Here is a 19,147-nt window from a genome sequence, read left to right as displayed (position 1 = left end):
TCTTACAAAATCTTCTGATCCTTCTCAGGATGGGAAACCAAATGTATTGCCTCCAGCTACTCAAGATTTTACTACACATTATAACCCTCATTTGCTACTTGGGTTTTATTGGGATTTGGCATTTACTGATTGCTGTGCCAGGAAGATAAATTGGTTACATTTGGTTTAGGTACACAGTGGAATTCAAGGTTTAGTTCTAAATCTTAGTCTGGACTTCAGTTTACCTCCTCCTGTCCCTACGTGCACAAGTAACTACAATGTTTATAAATTGCAGTTTGGAAAGACGTAATTTTCTGATTGCACTGTTAACTTATTTTACTCAACAAGCTAGTGGTACAAAGCAGATTCAGTACCTGGAAAACTTGGGGAGCTGGTTTTCTATTTTATTGGGTTATGGCTATGTTTACATACATGTTCACAAATGCAATAAATAGCCTCTTGCTTCTCTACTACACAGACAAAAGTTGAGTGTCAAGGTTTCACATGAAACAGAGATGAGAATATCTTGGCAGAGCAGTGTATTTAAAACTCTTTTCCCATGTGGCATGTCTCATCTCTATTAAGATATTCAAAGGCTATAACCCTCCACCTTTTATCAATGCAGAATTCACAAAAAAAGGGTAATGGGAAAGAATTCTGTAATCCTTTAAGTTGAACACTATTTCCCTTCTATCTACAGGCAGCACAAACATTTCTGAAAGGTTTGTCTTGTCCCTATAGAAGATAAGATATTTTCATTACATAATTTTAATTTTAATTTTTAAGAAGAATCTTTCCCTCTAGAATTTTCCTGCATTTATGTTAAAAGAATTGGTAGCTGTCCTGTTCAAAGTTAACAGTTTATAATGAGAATTATGTGAGATTGAGACAGAGTTTTGCCATCTCCACACCTGTGTTTAAATCAGTTTTAAAACATCATGGCATAATGAACTGATGCCACACTAAGGCAAGAAACTGGGCTATAATTGTGCATGTCAGATTCTGCAGCACTCAGTTGTCATGAATGCCAGTGTTTTGCAGGCATATTTAAATTCTTGATGACGATCACCAATATACCTGGATATCACCATTTTTGCTTGCTTTGATATAATTTAATAAAAACAACTACATGCAGCTGTACCAGATCAGCTATGTAATACCACTTCATATTCTGGCTTAATAGGCTGCTGTTCACCTTGATTAAAGTTATGTAGTTAGAACAATCTCATTTAAAATCACTTCTAAAAATTCATCTCAGTGATTTTATTTAATAAAACCTAACTTATAGATGCTGTATAAAGGTGAATACACGCAAATGTCACGGTGGCTGGCTTGCCTGTCACTCAAGCCAGTGTCCTTTGCTGCAGATGTGTTGCACCTCTATTACACTTAAAAATGTGAATTGCGTTCTCAGGTGGAGTGATAGGACATCTTTTCTAGGGATAAACATCTGTATGGAACACAACACATGCCTTTTTTTTTTAATTGCAAAATAATAACCTCCAAGATGACATTGCTATTGTATTAATACTTTAAAGTGTAATGATTAAACAGAGTGTTCTACTGAAAGGTGACATGTCCTCAAGATAAATCAAGTCATTACTCTAGAAGTACATTAAGGACAATGGTTTTCTTCCCTCTCCTTAGGTTTATTTTGTTTTCTTTTTTATTATTTTTTTTCTTCCTGATTTTGCATGACTGTTGAATTAATTATTTTTTAATAAGCCATTACTGTAGTTCCTCAGAGTAGCCATTCTGCAGCTCTTGACTGACAGTTATTGAACTTCCAGCTCCTATAGAACATCTGCTCTGTCACCATCTGTTGTCGCAGTAAGGAATTGATCAAGTTTATTTTGAAGGAAAATCTCTAGAATGAAGCTTCTATTGTTAAATGTTTATAGAAACACACAGGGGGAGCTGAGTTCTTGCTGTTAAATTAAGCAGAAGTGCACAATAGGGTGTAAATTACGCTGTGCTAATTCCCCGCATTGTATTGTCAGCCATCTATGGCACTTGGCATGGATTATTACTCCATAACATAAACCCTTGAAAGGCTTGTGTTGCTTCTTAATACTTTATTGAGCTTTCTGTAAAATAAAGGGAAAAATCTATCTATCTATCTATCTATCTATGGGTATGTTTGGTTGACATAAAATACTTCTCACTGAGCAATTTCTTTAATTGTTTTAGATGCTTCTGAGGCACTCTTTATTATATAAAAAAAGATGCTTCCTGTTGCCAATAAATGTTTTTCTTCCTTTACATTGTAGTCCAGAGTAGCGTTTGAACTTCAGGACATAAAAAAGTTTTAGAAGGGCAATGCACACCATAGATTGTTAGAGATTTTAGGCTGAGGAAACCATGTTGACTTTTGAGACGAAGGTCAGACTGCTTCCTGAAAATAGGGGATTACCTGATGAGCTAGACAGCATTCATGTTGTGAGTCACTTGATGCAGTTATTGGATAGCAATGCTTATATCCTAGGGCTGCATACCCTATAGCTCATGAAAGGATGGAAGTAATTTGGACACCTGCTGGAAATTTAGATGATAGAAAAGAGTGATTAGATCAAGTTCTTATTTAAATCTCAAACTATGAGTCTCAAGCTGTGTATCAAATAATTTCTGCATGTCCAGCAAATTTAATTTTGCCTCAAGTTAAATTTCATCCTCATTTACATATTTTTCTCATTTATGTTCATGTATTTTTTTCTAACACTAACTTGCTAGTATAACAAGTATTAGCTAGCTATTTTTTTCTCTGCAATATTAATGTCACACCCTGAAAATTGCTTTTAGTAAGGGTGAGTTTTGCCTGACCAAATTTAGTGACCACATCTGTGTTAGATCAGTGTTCAGATTTTAGTCAATACAGGGATGATTCTACTGTGTTCTTTACTAAAGGCTTAAATAAGCCAGATGAATGAAGGGAGTCTAAACACCTTGTTCTATTGTAGACATTTAAAACTGAGTGAAATAAACAGACAAGTCCCACAACTAGATGTTATTAAGTGGAAACCTAAATCGATACACAGATAAACAAATGTTATCTATGTTCTGGTTGTGGAAGAAGAGTTACTAGATATTGTATGTATTTTAGTGACATTTTAAGGGTAGACTACAGACAGGACTTAGGAATCTGTGAAGAAGTGGTGTGATGCCTAGCATTTGGTTCCTGAAGAATGGAGAACCATCGGGATAAGGTCCAAAGCAGCTGGGGTGTAGTACTACCTCAGGCAGCTCACGGGACCAAGTCTGGTAGCTTCTTTGTGGCTTAGGGGTTTGACTCAAAGCTTGATTCATAGAATCATAGAATGATCATAGATCAGGTTGCTCAGAGACCCATCGAACCTGGCCTTGAATGTTTCCAGGGATGGGGCCTCCACTACTTCTCTGGGAAACTGTTCCAGTGTTTCACTACCCTCATTGAAAAGAATTTCTTCCATATATCCAGTCTAAACCTACCCTGGTTCAGTTTAAAACCATTACCCCTTGTCTTGTCACAGCTGGCCCTACTAAAAAGATTTTCCCCGTCTTTCCTATAGGCCCCCTTTAGGTATTGAAAGGCCATAATCAGGTCTCCCTGCAACGTTCTCTTCTCCAGGCTGAACAAGCCCAACTCTCTCAGCCTGTCCTCACAGGAGAGGTGCTCCAGCCCTCGGATCATTTTTGTAGCCCTCCCCTGGACCCACTCCAACACTTCCATGTCCTTCTTGTGCTGAGGGCTCCAGAGCTGGACGCAGTGCTCTAGGTGAGGTCCCACCAGAGCAGAGTAGAGGGGCAGAATCACCTCCCTCGACCTGCTGGCCACGCTTCTCCTGATGCAGCCCAGAGTACGGTTAGCCTTCTGGGCTGCCAGGGCACACTGCCGGCTCATATCCAGCTTTTCACCCATCAGTACCCCCATGTCCCTCTCGACAGGGCTGCTCTCAATCCCTTCATCCCTCAGCCTGTATTGATACCTGGGGTTACCCTGACCCAGGTGCAGGACCTTGCGCTTGGCCTTGTTGAACCTCATGAGGTTCACACAGGCCCACCTCTCCAGTTTGTCCAGGTCAATGTCATGCCAGGTTCCAAGCTCTGAATGCTTCCACAAAGATTCTTTCTAAGAAATTAATGGAAGTTCCTGCTCTAAATAGATTAATATATAGACAAATAGATAAATTAATACATATACTTTATGGAACATTATGTTTATGCCTATTTTTGGGTGACAGTCATGGCTTAAAAGTATTCAGCTGGTAAGTGGACAGCTCAGTCTAATGCTTTCCAGATTAAGATATTCTTACCAGATCTCTCACCTCGCTGTACACTCTCAGGTATGAAATCAGGCTCTTTCTGATCCCACAGTTCTGTGTCTTTCTGCATAGTGTCATGTCTTCAACAGGAGCTGTATACCTCACCTTTTAGGTTGATGGTTAGGTTAGAAGATGAAAGATACAGGTTTGACATACTGACTTTGTGAATGCTGTAATTGCTAGGTTGCCATAATAAGGGCTTTCCCTTCAGCTGCTACTTTTTGCAACAATACAGTCTTAACATCTTTTGGTAAACCTGACTCTGCCTGTACGCATCCAGGGTTCTTCCGAATCAGAACACCCCTCCAGGCAGATTTAGGCAGGGCAATCATTGCTTCCTGATTTGTCATAAACCTCTAAAATGAAAGATTAAGCATGGGGAAAGCTTTTTTTTTTTTTTTTTTAACCTCACCTTAAATCAGGAATTGTTAATATCCATAGCCTACCAGATATGAAATTGTTCTGTCTGGCCATTTTGGAATTTTCATTGGAGGCTGAGGCTAGAAATAAAAACGTTGCAATGCTTAATTGTAATGCCTCTTTTACTGCATCAATGAGTGTAAAAGTCCCTAAGAATGACATTAATTTTAGTAGATTAGATTGAAGGTGTTCAGTAAGCCTATACACACATTATTCCTTGGGGAATTGTATCATCTAAATAAATTAATTGGAATCAATGAAGCATATACTTTAACTGTAGATCTTTTACTGAAAGAGCACATAGGACTCAAAAGGCTTAAACAAAGTACTTTAATTACAGTTTACTTCAAGAGGAGAGGTGAATAAGCATTTAATTTTTTCCCTTTCACTTATTTACATCTATGCAGATGATCGGTGTTTGGTATCATACCCTGTGAAAGGAAAAATAGTCTCCTGAACTTCTAAGAACACTGGCTAAACAGAATTCTGTGGACCACAGATGGCCATTGATCTTTTCCCTTTCATCACAATAATAGTCCATGGTATCAGTGGTACAGTTACTACTTTTCAGAAATAGTTGATTTGATAGTTGATTTCAGAAAATAGTTGATGTGTAAAATAGTACAAAGCAATTGACAATTTATGAGTTACCTACAAATGAAGATGGAAAAAGAATCCCGAGTATTAATCACCGAAAATGTCTGGAGGAAAGCTGTCAATAAAATTGATGAAAAATGTTTAAAAAGTAGTCAATTGCAAATGCAGAAACATCCCCTAGAAATTCATGATATTACACTTTTTTGTCCTTTTAAACAGTTTTATTTTCTGGTAAGGATACACTGTATAGTGATTAGTGTCTTATATTTAGCACATTAGCAAAGTTTTTCTTTCAGTCTTACAATTTTGGGAAACAAAACTTATTAACTCCATCCTGGTTTATGACACAGGAAGTAGAAATTTAACAGGAGCAAATGGATAAACTATTCTTTGGAGCTGGCAACTGAAAAATTTATTAATATATTAATTTAATAATAAACATTTTCCTTGTTGGAATATCTCTCGATGCTGGGTTTAGAACCAAAAAAAGTCCACCTTTACTTATGAAGAATGATTCTGGAAAATCATTCATCGAGAGCAGCCCTGCCGAGAGGGACACGGGGGTACTGATGGATGAAAAGCTAGACATGAGCCGGCAATGTGCGCTGGCAGCCCAGAAGGCCAACCGTACTCTGGGCTGCATCAGGAGAAGCGTGGCCAGCAGGTCGAGGGAGGTGATTCTGCCCCTCTACTCAGCTCTGGTGAGACCTCACCTGGAGTACTGCGTCCAGCTCTGGAGCCCTCAGCACAAGAAGGACATGGAACTGTTGGAACGGGTCCAGAGGAGGGCTACAAAAATGATCCGAGGGCTGGAGCACCTCTCCTATGAGGACAGGCTGAGAGAGTTGGGCTTGTTCAGTCTGGAGAAAAGGAGGCTACGGGGAGACCTGATTGCGGCCTTCCAGTACCTAAAGGGGGCCTATAGGAAAGATGGGGAACGTCTTTTTAGTAGGGCCAGCTGTGTTAGGACAAGGGGAAATGGTTTTAAACTAGAACAGGGTAGGTTCAGGCTAGAGGTAAGGAAGAAATTTTTTACAATGAGGGTGGTAAAACACTGGAACAGGTTGCCCAGAGAGGTAGTGGAGGCCCCATCCCTGGGAACATTCAAGGCCAGGTTGGATGGGGGTCTGAGCAACCTGATCTAGTTAGCAGTGTCCCTGCTCACTGCAGGGGGGTTGGACTAGATGACCACTAGTGGTCCCTTCCAACCCAAAACATTCTATGATTCTATGATTCTATGATTCTAAAACAGTGCAGGTCTGAGAGGTGAAAGGTCCTGAAGCAGTAGATGGGCAGTGCTGTGACCGGGAACTTCCGACCAAGGTCCAGACAGACATCTGGCTTCTTTCTCTAAAGCAAGTCGCTACCTGACGACTCTGGTGGTGTGTAAGTGCTGAGTATCCAGAGGCACTCAATCCAACTGGCATGCTCTGAGCACCCCCGAAATCCAGCAGGATGAAGATACATTATGCAGTTTCTAGCTGCTTTCTTTAGCTCTGCAGCCAGAAGTCATGCTGCTTCCCATTATTTGTTTAACAGCTTACTGTTTGCAGTACTTCCTTAATAGAAGCAATAGTCACTCATCACTCCAACCTATTGCTCCCACAAGCCTGCCGTAACGGTGGTAGGTGAGATCATATGGCAGGCTCTCCTTCCCCCCCTGCTGAAGTCGGCTGCCATTCAAAGCCAACCCCGGACAGTGGGAAAAGAAAGTATGCAAAAAGGATCCAGAACTCTGAGACTATCCAAAAAGGCCTTGAAGAAAAGATGCTGTCTGTGAGAGGAGAGACTTCTGGCTAAGTATTATTTATGAGCTTATATCCATCAGTTGTTTAATAAGGTTCCTGTAGGTCACTGTACACTCTTCACAGGGCCTTGAACTATTCCATTAAGATCTCTCCTTCAGCTACACAGATGGCACCCACAGCTGATTCTTTATCTTGTCTTCCCCGTGCCTGTCCCTCTGTAGAGGTCTCTGGGAATACAGACCCTCAGTATCTAACACTGAAATTCATTCAGGACCCAGTCCTTATTTTGGGGTATAAACATCCTTTATAGGTTTTTTCCCTCAGGGGGATGAGGATGGAGATGGAGAGACACTGCATTAAAAAAAAAAAAATATTGTCTGAGTGGAAGAAAGCTCTGATACTATTACAAAACAACTGTTACCCAGTACTCCTTAAAGACTAAGCTTTTCCAACAATATTACAAAATCCATGGAAATACTGAGAGATGTCAGAGACAAGTCTACTATTGACAGGCATCATCCCGCTGTAAAAAAATAATTAAGTGCAACATGAGTTCAATAAATCTTATGAACTCTATTGCTAACTCCCTGCCAGAAGCCATTGGCATTTGAGCAATGAAAAATCCTTCAGGATAGCCTAGCTTCAATCTAAACACCAGGAAAATTAAAACAGACTTTATTCTAACAAAGCAAAAAAAATCAGATTCTTGTTAAAAACTAAGTTATGAAGAGAAGCATGAAAACAACATTATGTAGAACATACTGAATATCCTGGTTTTGATCTAATCATCCCCTAAGGGTTTTTTTTTCAGCTCCTGAAGGAGGTATTTTAGCAGTAATTTTCCTCTACCTCACCGTTTTTCAGAATGAGACTGCATTCTGGTTATCTTTCTCAACCCAGTTATATTTGGATACCACTGTTTGAAAATTAATAATTAAAGTCCCACTTCTCCTTCTTTCTTAGTAATTAATTTAGGAAGACTTTTATTTACTTTAAGAGTGTGCAAGAATGCAAGCTATACATCATTACTTTGGTCCTTTACATGCCAGTTTTTCCATTATGTTTAGAAAGTCAATTGAATTTCAAAGAATAAGATATTTGTTTTTTTTTAGAATATCAGGGTTCTTCACAAATTATAACCTTTTTCCCCCTGTTAACAACTGAGAAGAGAGTATAGGATTCATCTTGGCATTTCTCAGTATCTGCTTATGAGCAATAGAAGAGTCCTACTGCCTTCAGTCTCAAGGGTGCCTTACCTGCAGGCAGTCTGCACTAAAAATTCCTTTCCAGAGCGTATTTTAAGGATGAAAGTCTGTAGTGAGAAGTTTGATACACTGCCCAACTGAAAATTAGGGTAGATATAAAATGGATCAGTTTAGAAAATCCTGGACAGCTACAAATGGATTATGAAATGTGAACTACTACATTGGGTATCTGCTCCCATGTGTGCCACAGAAGAATAAAGTGGCACTGTAATAAAAACAATGCTGAAGCTGGTTTGCTAAGAATAGTAAGTCAGGACTATTTTAAAACAGATTCCAAGACAGATATGACTGCTTTGAGATAAAAGACTCACAGAATCACAGAATTACTTAGATTGGATGAGTTATTGTAGGTCATCTGGTCAAAACCCTGCTCAGAGAATGGCCAATATAAATCATGTTGCTCAGGACTTTCCCCAGTCATGTTCTGAATATATTTAAGAATGGAGATTTTGTAACATCTCTCACCAAAAGAAATAATTCAATTCAGTATTTTTTAAGTAGTAAAGGACATCAAAGGTGCTTTGATACATGATTTCTTTGCTGCAATGCCGCAAGATAGACATAGTGAATTAATCTCTCTCTGCATATCTAGTGAGGTAAATACTCTGGATTTAAATTACAGAATTTAAATTGCAGAATATTTATTTGCTTTTATAAAAATAGTTTGTTTTTCAGGCTGTTGTGATTGAAAGTTCAAACTCTGAAGGCAGGTGAAAGAGAAAAGCAGGGACCTGTAAAGTTATCTCTGTTTAGCTGGTGGAAGATGAATACTCTTTGGGACCAATTTGTTAAAACACTGCAAGTTTTACCCATTCAAGTGTAATTTTTTCAAAAGCAGTCTTCATGAGACATTCAAAATCCACTGAAAATTCTTTTAAAAGCAAAAAAATATATTGAAAAATCTATGGCTTTCAGAATACGCTGATAGATATGTAGCTAGGAAATAAGAGTATGAAATAAGTAGGAAATAAAGTATGGAATACAAATAAACACATGCTTGATTTCCTAATGGCATTCAGCTTATTACATTGACATGCAGAATTTGTTGAAACAAAAAAGAAAGTTGAAACTAGGTGTTTCTGTAACAAATATGTTTCTGAAGACATCTTAGAGGCATTTTTAAACTTTTTTATTTCAGCTAGCAATTTTTTTTTATACATGATAAATTTGTTGATTGTCTAGAATATATTGTCAAAAGCAAAGGGTTTTTTTGTCAGATTTTATTCAAGATAATGATTAACAAAAAAGAAAAATTTCAATCACTCCTATTAATGTTGTGGAGTTAGTAGTAGGTGATCAATATGATTGTGAAAATGTCTTGGTTTCCTAATTCTGTGTTCTGTTTCTCCCACTTATGATCATTTCTTTATACGTATCTTTGAAATACACTTTAGTTTAAAATAATATTAGGGGATAAGTGTTTGATGTTTCTGATAAGGAAGGAATCCTAGTATTATCCATATATGTCAAATTTATGGATAAGTGTACAATTTCTTATATACTTTATATGAATTGAAGTTTTACTGCATTGCTCATTTTTTATAGATCAAGAAAAATATTTATGATTTTCTTTTTAGAAATTAAACTTAATTAGACCTATTGCTTAATGAACTCAAAAACTGTGAATTCATGATAGAAAAGATTATTTGGTATAGTTAGTGAATGACAAAATTACCTTAGGGAGTATTCTTTATTGATTTGAACATTACATTTTTATACTGCCTGTTGTTTTATTTCCCTGTTAGTAACTGGCACCAGTAATGTTGGTCCACCAAAGACACTGTGCAGATGAACCAAATACTTCTCATCGGTAGATTTTCATGTTCTGTAGGAGAGCTGTGTAGCCTTCAGTTATTTCTGACTAATCCACCACTAATCTGCTGCTATGCACTGATTGGCAGTTGCTGGAGATACTGATGTCCAGAAAGTTTAGCAAGAAAATTCAATACCTAACTTTGCTTAAAAAAGACATCTGTCCCCACTAATGGTTGTAAAGAAATGCTGACTACACAATACCCAAGTGTAATGTATCACTTGATGTCATGTTTCTGATTGCAGTAGTCGTTAATCTTTGAAGGATTATATATATATATATATAATTATTTTTGAATTAGCTCTAATAATTGCTTCATTACATGCATTCCTGTGAAAGTGAAACTTGGTTTTAAATGGTGTTTTAACTTCTTGTAATAGTGCAGTCCTTCCCTTGATGCTGTGAGTTCTTAGAGATTAGCAACCTTCCTTGAAGCTTTATCAATTTTTTTAATAATAATAATAAAAAAAAATTACTTAATCATCAGCTGACCTTTTCTAGATCTTATTTCTCACAGGAAAATCATGGTACTGGTAAGGAAGGAAAAAAAACCCCTGTCACTACTCCTTCTTCAGTAACACTCTATTCAATCAAAACAATTCATTAGCTGAACATTGATTGTGAAAGCTGAAAAGCAGTGGATTTATGTGGAAAACTGATTGTTTGTACTTTTGAAAATAAAATTTGACATCACAAAGACTTTTTCTTCTTTCAGTTACATGCATTGACTTCTTAAAAATGAATGAATTGCTCAAAGGCAATGAAATTCTAGTCTAAGTTTATTCAAATATTTTTGCAGATTTTATTTAGATTTATTATTCTGGGAGTATAAAAGTAGCAATTGTGTTCTTTGAGAGCCCTGAGAAAGCCTTAAGAACACTTTAAGCCTGCAGAAATATTCTTCTTTGGATAATCAGATAGGACAGAAAAGAATTGTTTCTCATTATAAATAGCAAAAGAGGTTTTCCAAACATTAACAGCTGTTTTCATCAGTTTGTAAGCATTGACATCTAAATAACTAAGAATAGAAAGGAAAAATTTGACTCTCTAATAGTCATCACCCAGTAGCCATGAATAGCATTATTCTGTTGAATTTTTATGTTAGTTTCATCAGAGGATAAACTATGTAAATATAATACTTTAAGTCTAAACAGGATTTTGTATACTTACGTGTATATCTGCGCTGCTAATTTTGAAAATAATTCAAACTTCTGTCTCTCAAAAGTATAAAAACACTTGTAAGTCAGATCTTGTGACATTATCGTTACCAAAACAGGAATTTCTGTCAGATATGTTTATTTTGCTGTGCAAGCAGCAACACCAGAGACTTTAAGCTTTATGTGTACAATGAGTATTTTCAGTTTTATTGTGGCTTTGTGAGCACTTTGAAATGTAAACATCTCATTCTATAGAAATGTAACTTTAATGTTATGCAAACTCAAAACCTATATTGCTAAAATTAATTTCCAAGAAGTCTAATCTATTACCCATCATTGGTATTTTCTATATACTCAGACATTTGGGGTTCTCACACTTTTATGGTTACTTTCTCCTTTGGATGGAGCTCAGAAAGCAGAAATTCAGCAGGCTTTCAGGATGTTAGCAAAGCGGCTACATGAGCAGTATAATCTCTCAGAGACAGCCAGATAGCCTAAATGGCACTAGTCCTGTCCAAGTTCTGCTTACCAGTCCTTTTCAGAGAATCAGAAAATGCAAATCAGACCAGTATCTGGAACCAGTCATTGAAATCTAATTGAAAACTACTCCTGGGCTGAGTTAAGAATGATAACAAATGCTTTCATAAGTGATTCACTCGCACTGGTACCTGAGAAAGATGAATATGTCAGTTGTTTGCTTGGTGGCACAATTAAAAGTCTGAAAGCCTAGTGACTTGTAATATTCTGATCTTTTTCTTCATTCAGCATGATTCAGCAGCCTAACCTGAGGTGACAAAGATGAACATGATACATTGTTCATCAGAAAGGAGAGGTCATACCCTCCAGCTCGATTATCTGAAATATTTTTTGTTTGACCCATTTTATTTTAGAGCCTCAGAAATTTATTACATTTACACTGTGTACATTTAGAAGAGGAAAAAAAAAGAGACATTAATCAAAAGATAAGTCCTAACCACGGTCAAGCTACTAGGCTTTAGAATAGATGATGTTTACTTTCTTGCCACCTAAGTGTTGAGCTTTCTGTATTATCTGTATTTCTGTGTTATCTGTTTAAACCCTCAAAAACCCCAGACATTTTATCCTGGGTTAAAACTGACAGCCCTCCTTGTGCCTGCTCATAAATTCTGTAGGTGAAAAATGGACAGGCAGGAATTCAAATATCACCATATTTCGAAGATGTTTTTCCCAGTTATAAAACCAGCATCCTACTGGTTGCAGTTACACAACAGCAAAAGGAGCAGGGATGGTGGCAGTGTGATATATAGTAATTTTTTTAGTCAGGATGTGTGTGAGACCTGCTCATTATCAAAGAGTTTGCCAAGAGCTGCTCTGTTGAGAGTGTCAGAGGAGGCCTGAAGCTTCTCAGGTCAGCTGTAAAATGCCTGGGATGGCAGTGGTGCTGAGTCGCCTCAGTGATAAGCCTGGCAGCCAAACAAACCTGCTCAGGGATGTGCTAAATAGCTCTGAAGGTGAGTTATGTGGCAGGTAAATAAGAGAAGCCTCTACAAGAAGAAAGGAGGCTTGTTCAAGTGAGGAAGGCAGATCACTCTAGACAAGATATATTTTTTCATCATCTAGCTACCGTATCTATTAACCAGGAAAATGCTTAACTCAATCCCATGTAAAATGCACACATCCCTTGTGCAATTGAGGGTGTTTACCACATGCTGGCTGGCTACTCTAGTTGATGATTATTTTTTTTTAATTACCCAGTCAATATCCTGCAAACCAGGACTACCATGAGCTATTTTTGTGCTGATTCCTTCTAGTAATTTCACACCCCACCCCACCCCAAATTAATATAGATTGGTATCTAAAGCTGCAGTTTGCATCCAAATCTATCTTTGTAAAAACAGATGCATAATGTGTTTCTTGGAAAAAGTCTTAACACAAGGAATGCTGTACTTTCTAAATGCTAATCACCTCTATTAATATGAACAAATTCAAATTGTAATGAATTTCAAATACATGTAATTGTTCATTGACTTGAATAATTTAAGGGAGGTATCCCCTCTCCCCCCCTTTTAATGCTGGCATTTTGACAAAGGCACACAGTTGTGCAATGAATGTTCAAATTGAGTTTGTATTTAGAAGAATTTATTTCAATGAACAGATACTTAGATATCTGAAATAATTAAAATGAGTGCTTTGAAATAAACTGTAGCTACTAATATGTTACATTGGTTGAAAAATTGAATGGTTGAGGAAAAATATTGCTCTGGATTAGTAGATTATAACAAGAAGAAGATTGTGAGAAACCTGGAAAAGCAAAGAATAGATTTTTACCTGTTCAAAAAGCTGTCTTGCATCCACATGTACCCACCACTTTTTAAATCTGTGAAGGGTGTGAAGGCATGAAGAAGTCAATATAGTCCTGATTTCTAGCAAGATCTGGTAGATCTCATTAGGCACATGCTAAGATTTCTCATGGGATGGTGTTGGATGTAATGTAAAGTGTAATGCAGGTTTCTCAAACAGTGCTGTTAATGTTGGACAGATTACTGCAGAGGTCTAGGCAAGTTTTGTTACCTTAAAAAACTGTCTTCACTCTGATTACAATACTGTATGCTAAGAAAGCAAATGTACTCTGTTTTCAGTCTTAGCTATCATTTTTCACTTATTTGGAGTGTAAGGGAAAAACCATCTTCCATAATCAAGAAGTATTTTCTGCTTTCTCTGGTACTGTTTAAGACCCCTAAATATTTCCTTAATTTTTCTGTGATCATTAAAAAAAACAGAACAGGACAAAACCAAATGGAAAATCTACACTCAGATTTGGTCTGGTAAGAAGATGACAACATGAGTTCTTACCTAGAAGGAAATTAAGCTATATGAGATAGAATAGATGTGTAATCTCCCGTAATAATTTTATAATCTCCAATAATAAGTGAAATGCTTAGAGATTGCATAATACATGAGTAAGTAGGTGGTTCAAAAATATGAAGGTGATCCTTGTCAGTGATAGCTCTAAAGCACATAGGATAGAAAGGAGGAGATATAACAGAGGAGAACTGAAGGGGCAAACTGTTTTGCAAGCAATCATTTTCTGGTTTTATACATTGATATTTTTCTTATTTCACGGAATCACAGAATGATGGAGGTCATAAGGAACCTCTGGAGATCATCTTGCTTAACCCCTTATTCAAGCAAGGTCACTTAGAGCAGGTTTCCCAGGACCATGTCCATCCACAACTTAAACAAAAAATAGTTCATGTCTAAATCTTCAGAAATAAAAGTCAAAGGGGATATGTGCCAAAGCTGTTACTTCATTATTAATAATTTCATGGCATAATTTTCTAGAAAATACTGACCATTACTGATGCTTATTTGTCACAAAACATGATTAAGCAAGTGAGGCTTTAAATGATTTTAAATCTTATGTGAAACATATGTAAAATAACCTTTCATTGCCATTTGTCTTGTTTCTTTGAGAGCACTGTTTCACATAATATGAGTATGAATATGAGACTTCCAAGATAAAAGTTGTCAGTACACCTGTTCTGATCTTTGAATCACCTCACTCATTAAATGTCACACAGGCTATTTAAATCATTTTAGCAATATATTGGACAGATATGAAATATGGCAATTTATCTTGCTTGATTAGGATGTCCGTGTGATGTAAGTACATACTAAATTGGGATTTTATGGATTTTTGACTGAAGAAAGTGTCCTGTTTCATTTATCACTTAGATATAGATTTTTTTAAACTGTACATGATTTAACTCATAAACCATAATAACTTATCGAATCTCTGTTACTGAACCAGCAGCCACTAAGTAAACTAGTTTGTGTTACCATTTGATTTTGAAGCATGAGCTACTACAGGTAAGTTAGAAAACAGGACTGCAAAAATCTTTTATGTGGAATTTTATCACAAATAAAATCTGTTTTCCCCACCACTGCCACCTTTGTTAATAATGGTCAGCAGTTTATAGGGACTCAAAAACACTCTACAAGATTAAAAAAATAACCTTGTTTTTAAATTCATGAAGGGGCACGCTATGCACTGTCTATTTGTGATTCACATTTATTTCCATTCATCATGGGCCTGTGGTTGTAAATATTTCTTTTCAGATAGAATCTCATTAGATTCCGTATTTTGGGTGAAGTCTGCATGTACAGCGTTAAGATATGTTCCAAAACACAAGTCAAATTTCATATTTGTCCACTATTTCAGTACATATATACATACGAACTATTAATTTGGGAAGTTAAGAGCCCTTTCCAAATAAATATTTTTCTTCAAGTTGTTCATAGTCAAAGCTTTTTTAGAAGTAAAAATGTTTACCAGTAACGTAAATGTCTCAAGAATGTCACCTCTATTATATCTCATCAGTGAAAAAATTTCAACAGTTTCCCAGCTTCATTATGTAAAAATTACAATATTTTATCTAACTTCACATGTTCAGTGCAGTTAGATAAACTGAGACCACTTTAGGAACACATAAGTAAAATAGTTATCAAGTATTTGTTCAGTTTTGCCCTGTTTTCCAGAATCCAGCCCATGCTGCTTTAATCCACACATGTGAACGTGCACATGCACTCAAACAACTTTCTAAGTGTTCCTGCTTATAATCCTATAGCCTTTGCTTTACAGTTCTTCTGTATGCTTAATAGTAGGTATTTAGTCTGAAGGATAAATCCTTTTGTTAATAAAACATTGGTACAACAAGTTGTCTGAAAAATCAATCTAATTTCTCATCATGATCTGCAGAGGCAAGGGAGAAATATCTAAAGGAGCAATTGCCTTAAATTTCATGGCTGCTTTAATATTAAGGCAATCAACTGTGAAATATCAATACATCTGCACAGCATGAGTGACTGTATCCTGTTATTCTGATGAATAGTAGAAGTAGAAACAAGGAATATGAAAAAGACTGACTGAAAACAGATTACAGACAGTGCTTCAGTGATATTAAATATCATCAGGCAAGGTGATTTCTTACTGTGTGTCTGATTTTAATGAAACAAATCAAGAGACAACCAAATCAATTCAGTTTAATTAATTTAAAAGCATAGGTATCTCAATTCCTAGAAATTAGAGATCACTCTTTCATTCATTATTTTTCAGTTCAGAGAGGAAAATGTGCCAAACTTCTGCACATAGTAGTACAATTTTTTTGTACTAATTTCATTCTCCTGTGTAGCCCCTCTCAGTCACTGAGCTCTACAGATTCATACCCAGTGAGAGGGATGGGGATCCATACTTATCCTGCACTGGATAACACAAAAAACAGGAGAAATGAGGGAAATCTGCATAAACATTGAATTGAAATAATTGGAAACTTCTCTTACTGTACCTGTCAGCTGTTTTTCTGACTCTTTCTTCATTCAGGAATGAAAGGGATTTCAGAGAACGTGGCTTTTTAGTTATTGCATGACAATATAGTGTTGAGCGCTTTGCTTGATTCTTGGTAATTGTGGTACAGCTCTGTCTTCTTTTTGAGTTTCATAAACTTGTTTAATCACCAAAACAGCAGATACTAAAACAAGTTGTTCCTTAGACCCAAGACAGTATTAGTGTTTGTTATTGGCAAAAGAATTAAATGTTGAGGTTTCACTGTAAGTGTTAGAGGGATGGACCTTTTCTGTGTCTTTGTTTATAGACCATAAAACATCTAATAAAGTGTGATGGAGAGTAGTGTAGATTTAATACATGGGCATTTGAAAAAGTCATTAATTTCCGGTGTGTTACAATACAATCCAACAGAAAGAAAGAAGAAAAAAAAAGGGAAAAAAAAAGCATCAGGACCTCCCCCTCCCATTTATTTTAATGTGTATTCCATGAAAAACTATTGATGAAAATCCTCTTCCAAAAAGTAATGAAATAAACATGTGTAAATAGCTTTTTTAAAAGCATGTGGCATACAAATCTTGAAGGATAAAACATGCAGTACAGACATTCATTTTAGGTGCATTTATACCATTGATAAACTTACTAACTCACTGACTATTGATATGGTTGTTGTTATTTTTTCTAAACTGTTTTCCATACATGTTAATTGCTGACATTTAAGACAGAGAATGCCCCATGCCTAGTTAATGTAGAAATCAGTTTCGCAAAGAAATTTTAAACCACATCTATTCTATTAGCAGCGCTGTATGAAATATGTTTTGATCTACTTTCCATAGCAGTAGTGTACCAGTGCACACTGGAAATTGTATTTTATTACTAATGGCATGGTTATAAATCAAAAGTTGCATGATGTGTCTATTCCCTGTTCAGATGTTCTCCAGAATTTGGCATAGTTGTGACTCTGTTACTCTTTAAGGATTTTATATTAAATTACTCAAACTTAATAGATGGATAGGTAGGGAATTAGATCCTAAAATGGGTTTGAATAAGTTCTAGTTCATACATCTATGTCAGAAGATCTGCAAGTAGTGGTAAGAGCCAACAGTCTTCTGGTTACTTCTTAGCTGTAGATGAAGTCTGTTCAAAATAGTGTCTGAAAACAGTCTGTTAGTTTGCTATTCCTAAGCAAGGAGGTTCAAAACACCTATGTAGGGATTTTGAGAAGGGAAAAAAAAATGCTCGCCATTATTTGGAAATAAAATTTATAAGATCATATTGTTTAAAGCATAATTGTGAATTTGTATGTGGAGGCTATATCTACATTGTAGTGTAAAAACAGTTACTTGATTTTGTATTCCTGCCTAGTGGTTCTTTACACTTCACTTGCATTAAATTTCTCTTACATGATCTGTCAGCAAATATGTAGAATTACCTCAGGGAGCTTTTAATGAGGTAATAGACCTTTAACATCCACTGAGTATGTGGCTTAGCTTTTTTGTTGTTGCTAGTGCAATAAATATTTGTTCTGATGTTTTTGGATTGTCATAACAGGCATCCTTTAGACAAGTACACGATTGTAAGTGAACTGCCAATACACCATATTGTGTCAGTGGTTCAGGGTTTGTAGCTATGTACAATTTGACAGACATCAGCTTACTTGCATGAAATATTTGCAATTCATTTGAAGAAAGTGTCTGAGGAATTTGTCAACACTATTGATTTTTCTGTCAGATAGTCTACATGGGCTGGACGGAAGAACGGGAACAAGACTCCCTTCAGGATCGAATGTATACACCAAAGTTTCTTGCACTGAGGGGATCTTCTGTGTACAAATTTATAGCACCTCCAGTAAGTATATTTCTCATGCTTAGTAGGAATAAATGTTATTAAATAAAATAATTTCATGTGGTGTATACAAGGCTTTCACAATGAGATATAACTCATTGAGCTAACAGGATTGCAACTTACAGCACCAAAAAGTTCCAAGGTATGTGGTATAGAAGTGGTAGGAAATAGCTGTTCATCAGATGGTTGAGCATCTAACAAGAATTTCTTTTCCTCCACTTACCTGAGCACTTAGAAAAATACAAGAGAAATCCACTTGTGCTAAAAGGGAGCTTTTCATTTTCCTTTGGCAGGCAGAACAAGCCTGAAGCAAGATGGTTAGATTTAAACTGAACTATCATTCTAGCCAAACTGCTGAGATTTGGGGATATACTAAAGCTTTTTGCATGCTGTGCAAATGGCAATATCTCTGTATTTAGATTTACATCCTGAATGTAATTTTTATGCTGCTTGGGAGCACCAAAGGGAATGTAGGGCAGCAAATGAAATTGTTGAGGTTAAACATATTAATTGGAATCTGACTGACAACACTGGGCAAAATTTTAGCTGTTGTCTTGTACTCAGCATTTTACTTTCTCAGTTTTACGGTGCATCTAAACTGCAGTAAACAGAGATATCCTCTAGCAAACTTTTGGGACAGTAGCACTCCCATACTGGCAGTAGGGAGAGTCATGTGGGTTCATTTGTTCTGTTTACTGGGTGACC

At 36.4% G+C, this 19,147-nt stretch overlaps 1 protein-coding gene across 1 annotated transcript in view; it reads left to right on the top strand.

Annotated features, from left to right (window-relative positions):
- The window catches only part of SNTG1 (syntrophin gamma 1), a 158,891-nt gene that overhangs the window by 91,980 nt on the left and 47,764 nt on the right, over positions 1–19,147 (top strand). Inside the window, exon 12 of the mRNA XM_035895882.1 lies at positions 18,329–18,445. Coding sequence (XP_035751775.1) covers positions 18,329–18,445 — 117 coding nt within the window. The remainder of the gene's footprint in view (positions 1–18,328; positions 18,446–19,147) is intronic.

The sequence above is a fragment of the Egretta garzetta genome, unplaced genomic scaffold (genome assembly GCF_000687185.1).
Source record: "Egretta garzetta isolate BGI_Z169 unplaced genomic scaffold, ASM68718v1 scaffold36, whole genome shotgun sequence".
Taxonomy (NCBI): domain Eukaryota; kingdom Metazoa; phylum Chordata; class Aves; order Pelecaniformes; family Ardeidae; genus Egretta; species Egretta garzetta.
The sequence above is the reverse complement of the archived record's forward strand: the minus strand, read 5'-3'. Positions and strand labels throughout refer to the sequence as shown.